At 50.8% G+C, this 9773-nt stretch overlaps 1 protein-coding gene across 3 annotated transcripts in view; it reads left to right on the forward strand.

Annotated features, from left to right (window-relative positions):
- The window catches only part of PCNX2 (pecanex 2), a 319512-nt gene extending 311963 nt beyond the window's left edge, over window positions 1-7549 (forward strand). For all 3 annotated transcript variants that reach the window (XM_063671047.1, XM_054479339.2, XM_063671060.1), the window contains 2 exons: window positions 4455-4903; window positions 6507-7549. In XM_063671047.1, coding sequence (XP_063527117.1) covers window positions 4455-4903; window positions 6507-6680 — 623 coding nt within the window. In that variant the 3' untranslated portion in view covers window positions 6681-7549. The remainder of the gene's footprint in view (window positions 1-4454; window positions 4904-6506) is intronic.
- The last annotated feature ends 2224 nt before the right edge of the window (window positions 7550-9773 follow it).

Raw genomic sequence — 9773 nt, forward strand, 5'->3', positions numbered from 1 at the left:
GCAGAGCCTGCGACAGGAGCTCATGTGAAGACCGCACCACCCTCTTCCCCACTCTCCCCACATCCTGCCAGGCGAGGGGCTACCTGCATGCACTGGAGTCTCCCCATTCACATGCCCGTCTTTGGGTGCACATGCCTGCAAGTAGGCCCAAGGTCCGTCCTGGGAGAGGACCCTGGGGAAGAGGCCTGTGCAGGCCCCAGTTTGGGGCAGGGAATTCTGGAGTCCTGGGAAGCCAGCACATGGCCAAGCAGGAGTGGGTGGGAGCTGGTTGACATGCTCCTGTCTCCACAGCTTCCTGGCCCTGTGGGGACAGAGATGGCTGCAGGGGCCACCAAGGGAAACCTCTGAGGTGCTGGGCTGGGTGGTAAGCGTGATCCGAGCTCAGCAGACAAAGGTTGGACCAATGAGTGGATGGTTACCCCTCCTAGCCTCAGCCACTTACACTACAGCTTCCCTAGAGGGCGAGGGTGCAAGGCCCTTGGGTCTCAGACTTGCAGCTGTAGGCAGGTTCTGTCACAGCCAAGAGCTGCTGATCTTGTTGGCTCTCCGGAAATGTACTATCATGACCTTGGTGCCCCAATCCCCCCGCCAGAATCCCTCCAAGATATGATTCAACTATCCAGAAGGCTCTATAGCACTGACTGGGACCGGGAGCACAGAGCTTTCGTTCCCCTCAAGACACTGCACCTGAGACCCAGTGTGCAGGTAGCCTGGGTTCCAAGGAGAGCAAGCCCAAGAAGGAGGCTACCACAATGGGAGGGGTGGCTCTGCCTGGCCCTGCCCGGGACACTTTGCAGAAACCACCTACCCGCCATTCCCAGCAGGCCATCATTCCCTTCAGGGATGTGAAGATAACTGGATTTGATTTCAGTCTCTGGCCTCCTTCTCACCCTCCTTCTAGTTAAGTAAAACAACCATGCCCGTCCGAGTTGAGAGACACAGCTCCCAAAAAGGAAGCCAGAGACCTGCTTGGCCAGTGCAGGGGCGTTAGAGGCCAGTCTCCAGCTATGGGGAGAACATTCCTGATCCCAGATCTTTGGACTTGACCCTGGAACAATGGAGGAATCACCTTCCTATTTTCCTAACCTTTAGCTTGCCCTCCAGTCTGCAGTGGCAGCCCCTTGGGCCGATCTACAGGTGCTTGCCTATGGGTCTCAGCCTCTAGTCAAGATATTAATTTTTTGAAATGCTTCTAATGGCCAAGTTTAAGAAACACTGTACCCACCCCGAACTTTCTGAGACTCACTGGATTTCTAATCAGGGTTTTGGCATCTGGTCAGTTTTGCAGGTTTGTCCTGTGTGTCCTTTACTTACATGTTAGTGTAACATTAGGGTGCTGAGCTCATAGAAGTGATACAGGGGTTCTTTGCTGCAGAAAGGGCACATAGTGGAGAGGACCATGCATCAGACAGTGACAACACAGTATGCTGAGTGCCATTGGAGAGGTGGTTGGGGGCCTCTCAGAGTGGAGGACATGCCTCTCTGGGAAGGGCATGACAGAGACCCTTAGCCAAGTAGCAAAGAGTGAGCAGTTTTTTTTTTGAGACGGAGTCTCACTCTTTCGCCCAGGCCGGACTGCAGTGGCGCTATCTCGGCTCACTGCAATCTCTGCCTCCCGAGTTCACGCCATTCTCCTGCCTCAGCCTCCTGAGTAGCTGGGACTACAGGCACCCGCCACCACGCCCGGCTAATTTTTTGTATTTTTAGTAGAGATGGGGTTTCACCGTGTTAGCCAAGATGGTCTTGATCTCCTGACTTCGTGATCTGCCCGCCTCGGCCTCCCAAAGTGCTGGGATTACAGGCGTGAGCCACTGCGCCTGGCTGAGTAAGCAGTTTTAAAGGGCGAATTTGAAACAAATTCTAACAAGGGTCTTGTTTTACTCACCAAGTCACCAAGACTCAACTCACATAACTGGGGACCCAACTGCCCCCACCCTTCGTTGGTCCTTGCCTCAATTCTGGCCAGGTATCCCAATCCTGCCTTGCTAGAGGCTGAGCAGACTGGGGTCCCTCCTGCCTGAGACCCCACAGACAGAACTCCTCTCCCCAGGCCAGCCACGCTGTGCATCTGCTGCTGCTGGTGCACACAGCACTTTGCACCCAGCTGCCAGGCGCTCACTACACCAGCCTCATCTAGGGCCTGACAACCTGCAATCGTCTAGCTGGGGTAAAAAGCATATGTCACAGCTGGAAGGGGAGTTGGCCTAGCAGTGGAGGCTGGTGACCTACTTACCGGTGAGCAGTTAGGAATTCATAACTAATCCGAATCCCAGATTTGAGAGGGAGGCTGTGTTCTCATATTACTAAGGAGCTACACCACTACCTTTCAGATAACATCAAAGACAAAGGAATTAAGTGCCACGATAATAAACCAAGGAGGGTGATTTATATGTAAGGTATTTCCATTCAGGTTCTAAAAAGGTTTTCCCTAGAAACATTCAGAACTTGGTAATAGAGTAATTTGCAAAATAAGTTAAATTGTAAAATAATGATCCTGAGTAGCACAAATGCATTTAGCATGGTTTGCTTCCTTAGTGCTGTTCCATTTGCAAAATTAATTTAAAAAAAAAAAGAGCAATGAGAAAATCTGAAGCAATGAAATTGGGTGGCGGGGGAGTCCTTGTCTTGCACAGACTACAGCAGGCCACTTCCCTTTGACACACAGTGGGTTGTTTGTCCCCTTGTTCCTGGAATTCTCTAGGTATTTCCCCACCAAGTATGGGTGGTCTTCTATTGAGCATCACAATCATTGACTTGTGGATGAATGTGGAGTATTTTTGGACAGTGATCAGCTTTACGATAGAAATCACAAACAGACGTCCAGCCTTGCCAGACGCTGAATAACAAATCGCCCTCCTTATTTTTCATTCTGATTCATCAGGGTCCCTTTCCTCTTCTCCTTTTTCTCTGTAAGAGGAACATATTCAACTACTCAGCCGGGACCTTTCAGGCCAGCCCGGATGCACCCCTCCTGTGGCAGAGGCGGGTGGGCCCGATGCTAGGGGCTGAGCACACTCATCCCATGGAGGGCAGCCCCATCCTGTGGAAGCCCACAGCACTGTGGGGCGAGCACTCCATACTGTCAACACACGGGCAGGAGAAAGTGAGATGGGAGCACCAGTGCCCTCTGCAAATGGGCACTCGACCATCACAGCATCCAGACTGGCACTGTGGTCAACAGGAGGCAGAAAGGCCCCTTCAGCCTAGGCCACGGTGGGGTGGGGTGGGGTGGGGTGGGGCTGGAAGGAAACCTGGAATCCCTTTCGTAACATGTATCCCTAAGGAATTGCCTCTCGCATGATGTGTCCGTTCTTGGGTTCTCCTGGAGGCAGCCACACCCGCTTCAGAATCACCAGATGCATAATGAATAATGGGCACTTGGGGTGAGGTGGAACACAAGGCAATGCATAGGACGTCCTTTCTGATACTCATGCCTCTGCCCTGTTTGTCTTTATTTAATGCCTAATTGTAGCAGCTGCAGGAGACATGCTTATGAGGCCATTCATAGAACTGTGACATCACTCGCTGCTCCCATCAAAATGATATTTTGCAATTAGCCCCTAGTGATCATGGATGCTCAAGTTAAGCAACCCGGTGTTCTAGCCAGCACCCGTTTCCTCAGACTGCTTAGACTGCAAAGCTGAACCACAGGCTGCACAGTGCCATCACGAACAGAAGACCCCATGAAGTTATCCTGCTTCCAGCAGCATGGACACAACCACATCTTTGGGAGTAGTCCAGTCCCTTTCGTCAAAAATGGCCTTGTCTAGACAAGTTTCAGCAAAGGCTGGGGTGGCAGGGCCCCTGAGGGGCGAGGCCATGGGCAAAGGGGCTGGGTGAGAAGAGCACGGGAAGCAAGGCCCGGGCCTGGCCAGTAGTTGTGGGCCTGTAAGGAAGGGAAAGCTGTTCTGGAAGAGTCCACGGCATGGACTTTCAGCTCTCCTCCCTTTCTTCCTTTTTCATGGCAAATAAAAAGACGGAAGCCTGCACGTTTTCGTTTCTCACTGCTGATCGGATGAGCGTAGGAACCAAGGTCCTGAGCCAGGATCATATTTGGGTTTACTTTATGAGCCCAACTTCCGCTGCTGGCATTGTCCTGGTTCGCCTGGAGTAAGCAGCTTCCAGGGATGTGGGACTTTTCAGTGGTAGAACCAGGAATGTCCTGGCAAACTGAGCAGATCTGTCACCCTGGCTGCAGCTTCTCACACTGTACCCCCAACCCCAGCCCCCACCCTTGGGTGCCCTTCAGTCGGCCCTTTGGTTCTCAGGACCTGGACTTGGCGGGAGGGAGTGGGTGAGGCAGTGGTCAGGCTTCCAGCTCTTGTCCCAGCCTTGCAGGTGGTACACTGAGGAGGGGTCCTTGGGCCCAGGCAGAGCAGGCCACCTGCTGCACCACACAGGTATCGATGTTCATGACCACCCGCTCCAACTCTGTGTTCTGCTTTCTTTTAAAGGCAGGAGGAAAGGCAGGAGCCAGTCCGTGCAGGCACACTCAGCACTAAGCCAAAGGCCGCCCATGCTGAGCTCATCTGGCCCCATCTTAGAGAGCCGCCAAACATTCCTCCAGACGTCCACCTCAGTGCACGAGCTGGCCCAGAGGCTCTCGGGCAGCCGGCTCTCCTTGCACACCTCGGCCACGTCCCTGCACTCTCAGCCCCCGCCCGTCACCACCACCGGCCACCTGAGTGTCCGCGAGAGGGCCGAGGTGCTCATCAGGTCCAGCCTGGGCTCCTCCACCAGCTCCACCCTGAGCTTCCTCTTCGGCAAGAGGAGCTTTTCCAGTGCGCTCGTCATTTCCGGACTCTCTGCTGCAGAGGGGGGCAATACCAGTGACACCCAGTCGTCTAGCAGTGTCAACATCGTGATGGGCCCCTCAGCCAGGGCTGCCAGCCAGGCCACTCAGGTAAGGGGCTGGGCAGGGCTCACCAGGACGGGCTGAGGTGGTGGCATGGGCTCCTGGCCTGAGCGTGGCACCTGCCTTGCATTCCCACCCTTCTGCCTGCAGAACCCCATCCCCTTCTCTATGGGGCTCCCAGAGTGATAAAGGGCAGTGATTAGACACGAAGTGGCTTAGCTGCTTTTGGAAGCAGACAAGATACAGAGCACACGTCCTATAAACGATAATGCCCAGGCAGGCACTGAAAGGAGTCACCGGATACAGAGGTTCTGCAGAACTGTGGCCATCTGCCCTACACCGGGGCACAAGGGAGAATGCCCTCCACCCATTCACACAGCAGGACTCTTCTCACATGATTCTGGCCTGAGGGAAAGGACACCTGTCAATGCTGGAGTTAGAGTATCATTGCTTCTCAGCCAATAGATTTGACTTTAAAGCTGCTGAGATGGCCCACTGCTTTTGGGTATTTAAATACTAGACAAGGAGAGTTTTAAGAACTTCACCCAAATAAGCTGTTACTTGTCCAGAATCCCGAACCAGCTGAGATGAAATGAATACTTGAGCTTCATCAGTGAGAAAAAAGTAAATAAATACCTAGCAGTGCTCCTATGTGACCTGGTATACAGGGAAAATTGATGGTGTCAAGGCAAAAATGGGTGAGATTTGGAGAGCTCCACTGCTCCTTTTGAGTGTTGAGGTTTTCCTGAGCATGGCTTATGCTTTCCATCAAGCACTAGAGTTGCTTGGCCTCTGGTTCTGGGTGTGGTTATTTGCAGGTGGAGACAGGGGGCCACACCTGAACATTCCTAGTGTCGCCCTCCCTCTCCTTCATGGGAAACAGCTCTTCAGGGAAGTACCTTCTTGCCAGGGGAAGCCGAGGCTGGGCCGGCCGCCCTACAAGGAGCCACAGGATTGCAGCTGTGGGTGCCATCTTTCATGGAAGGGGAGATTTATGGGCTTTCCTGGAACCCCCAGGCCGTCCTGGCCAAGAGGAAAGAGCTGGTTACTTCAGGAGTTTGACCTTAGTTAGATAACTAAAAGAATACATTTCCCCTCCCTTTTCTTTATTTCCTCAATAAAAATGTACCAAGTATCACCCTTCTCATGCCCCAATCTGTGTTAAAGTCACAGTCTTTGGGTGTAGTTCTGGGATTCTGTCAAACTCTCCTTCCTGCTCTCCAAAATGGACAATTGTCATTGGGACCACATGCCCCCAGAATACAACGGCCTCTGTGTTCTACTGAGGTCAAGCCTGCTAGAACTCAGCATTCATGACAGGGGCTAAGTGTGCATGAAGTGACACTGACTACAGCTGGAAAGCCAGGTGCACAAATGCCCCTTCCCCCCAGGGCTGCTCTTTCCAGCGCAGTCATCCAGAAAGGCCCACGTGCAGAGCCCCTGTGTCTCAGATGCTGCTTCAGTTGCCCGTCCTGTCCTCAGAGGCCACTGTGCTGGCCCTCTATCATTTGACCTGACTTTAGAACCTGACCTCAAGGATATGGCAGCGCTAGCCTTTAGCTCCCACAGCACGGGTGGGGGTGATGCCAGTTAGAAGTGGGTAGTGAACATTTGCTGAGCTGTTTCACTGTTTCTGTCTTCTCTTTGGAAGCACCTCTCCGAGCCATGTGAGCCCACTGATGCCACCGAGCAGGGGCAGCTTCGTGACCGACGTCTGGCTGAGGCTGTGGCGGACACTCTCGGGGTTGTCTGCAGGAGAGCAAGCCAGGAGGACATGGGCCTGGACGACACGGCCTCGCAGCAAAGTGTGTCAGACGAGCAGTGACGGGCGTGCGGCCCGGCGGGGAGGCTGGCTCCCCCACACCTCCCACCTGCATTGCTCTCCCTCGTGCTCCCCAAATCACAACCAACCAATACTGCGATCCATGAGGGACTCCTCCTGTGGAAAAGGAGAGCTGTTCCAGAACACAGAACTGATCTCAGGTTTTTGGAAAAAAAAAAAAAAAAAAAAAAATCCGACAACAAAAACGACGAAAAACCTCACATGATGGGGAAACAAAAAAAAGCAACAAAGAAGCCACACCACACCTCCCCCGCCAGGCACAGCGCTGCCCAGAGCGGCACACCACGGACAGCACCACACATGTTCCAGAATCTGAAATCTCAAACAAAAGCCATTTACTAACTTAAAACAACTCAACAGAGCCATGAAACAAATGCCCTGATGAAAATAAGACAACTGCATGTTACATCATTGGCACTTTATGCATTACTGTTACCATGAAAAAGAAATAAACAACAGCACGTCTGATACCATCAGCTGGTCGGATGCATTAAGGTTAAATCTAAGTGTCAAGAAAACCCTATTTCTTTACAATATTTATGCAGCTGTTAAGCATAACATGGTGGCAGCTTCACGACAAGAACCGTGATCATGCATGCAGTCATGTCTCCAGTATTCTGTGAAAAGCCAGGATACGTTAGGATGTGAGTTTAGAAACTGAGTCCATTCGGTGCATGGAAATCCACTGCGGAATCACACAATGCTCCTCACTGTAGTCTAAGCGATTTGTGGGCCGCCAGCACCCTACGGGCTTCACAGGGACGCGTGCTTGTTCTCCAAGCCCCGCAACCCTTACTGTGCACACAACATCGCACACACCTTTGTTTTTGAAATTAAAATATTTATAGTTATTGCTGTGTCCAGTGTTTTGCGTTATATTGAAGCTTCTCATTTCTACAAGTATATCTTTTATGGTGAGAACGACATTTGGGTACATTCTGAGACAACTTTTCCCATCTTCAAGACCCCCAGGAACCTGTATCCTTGCTGGGGTAGAGGTCCCAAAATGCGGTCCAGAGAGTATCACTGGCCTGGTGAACCATCCCTTTTCAAAAGACAATAGTTAGAAGGAAATACTCAATTTTAAACAGTCACACAAATTTCTTCAAAGTATTTAGGATTTGGAAATTTGAGGACAGGGTTGGGGGAAGGGTATTGTAGAGAATCTCTTGCCCCTTGGAAAGTAAATGGTAATGCTTTTCTAATTTTTTTTTGTAAACTAAGAATCAGCAATTAATAAAAGCAAGTGTGCTCTATAATCACAGACAGAAGGCTCTTATTTTCAGGTCAGCACTCCCTAGAGGTGCAAACTTCATTTAATTGAAATGCAGTTGTTTGTCTAATGGGAAGCTGATAGGGCCTTGCTGCAGTCCTCTAAGGTGGCCAAATTAAACTTGGCTGGCAGCTCCTGTAATCCTCTTGGGCAACTTTACAGCCAAGCCCCAAGGGCTAAACGGCAGGCCTGGAGCTGTGAGTGCGGCCTCCCCACGGAGGGTGACTCCTTGAGTTCAGTGAGGAAAACCACGGTGCCTGGCAGCGGTCAGCCAGGAGTATGACTGGCCACTCCTTAGGCATCCAGAAGTAGGAAACACAGAAAGCATTCCACAAAACGGGGAATCTCCCCAAAGAGCTAGAAACCCAGGCTGGAAGGAAATGGCAGCACAGATGAGAGGGCAAGAGCACCCTGGGTGCTCCTCCATCCCGTTTCTCTGGGGAGGTTCATGAGGTGCTTCTTCAACGGTTATTCTGTTCATTGCTTATCACAGTTCACAGGTTCTCGTGGCATCTTTTGTGGGGAGGAGGGAGGATGGAAGTGACACAGTGTATCTACAACACTAAGGCCACATTAATCAGATAGGAATGCAGTGACGCTCTGCACCGTCTATGAGAGTGGGCATCTCGAGTGTGCATACTGAGGCACAGATGTGCACACACTCACATTCGCAGGCAACTGCACCCACAGAGAAAAGGTGGCAGTATTGGAGTCACCCCAGGATTCTTGGAGGCTGTTTGACCAGCCATCAACAGTGCTGCCATACTTCTTTTTCTTTTTTATCGTGGTACACAACTTTTATATTTACAACTCATGAACTTGTTAATCTGGTCCTTCATCTAGTCAGCTATGTATCAGAAAGGACTTCCTGCAAAATGTTATATTCTAAGCCCCCATTAGAGGAGGCATCCCTAAACTGACATTTCTTGCTAGAGTTGTTCAAATATTCTGCCAGTATATAGCTAAAGAGTTATTTTCCAGTTCAAGAGTTATTTGGGGGCTGGGCGTGGTGGCTCATGCCTGTAATCCCAGCACTTTTGGAGGCTGAGGCAGGCAAATCATGAGGTCAGGAGTTCGAGACCAGATTGGCCAACATGGTGAAACCCCGTCTCTACTAAAAATACAAAAAATAAGCTGGGCGTAGTGGTGGGTGCCTGTAATCCCAGCTACTCAGGAGGTTGAGGCAGGAGAATCACTTGAACCCAGGAGGCGGAGGTTACAGTGAGCCAAGATAGCACCACTGCACTCCAGCTCAAGCGACAGAGTGAGACTGTCTCAAAAAAAAAAAAAAAAAAAAAAAAAAAGTTATTTGACACAGATCAAAATGGTTTCTCCTCTAAAGATAATATAAAAACCATAGCACTTGGTTTTATATAAATCATGTGGCCAATTTGGCATTATTGATTCTAAATTTTGCAGTGTGTTGAAATCATGTGGCAAGTAGTTTGTTAAAATCATGCGATGTTTCAACTTCTTTGCCCACAAAATGTGCAATGCAATGCCTGTTTACTTAGCCCACCCACCTCCAGCCTCATCTACCATGCTGTTTTGTCCCAAGTCACTATGCTACACAAGCATCCGCCATCAGCACACACACAGGTGTGATACACAGACACAACCTTCTATGAATACGGTAATTGGCGGGAAAAGAAAAGGAGCAGGTCTGTTCCACATTTTCCAGCCCCCCAGCGTTCCCACCCCCTTGATAACTGGAGGGCTGGGAACTGAGTGCCTGAACTTGCAGCTTTACTAGGATCCCTCCCTGTCAAGGCTGATCATCAGAGATGACACTCTATCCATTT

The sequence above is a fragment of the Pongo pygmaeus genome, chromosome 1 (assembly GCF_028885625.2).
Source record: "Pongo pygmaeus isolate AG05252 chromosome 1, NHGRI_mPonPyg2-v2.0_pri, whole genome shotgun sequence".
Lineage (NCBI taxonomy): Eukaryota > Metazoa > Chordata > Mammalia > Primates > Hominidae > Pongo > Pongo pygmaeus.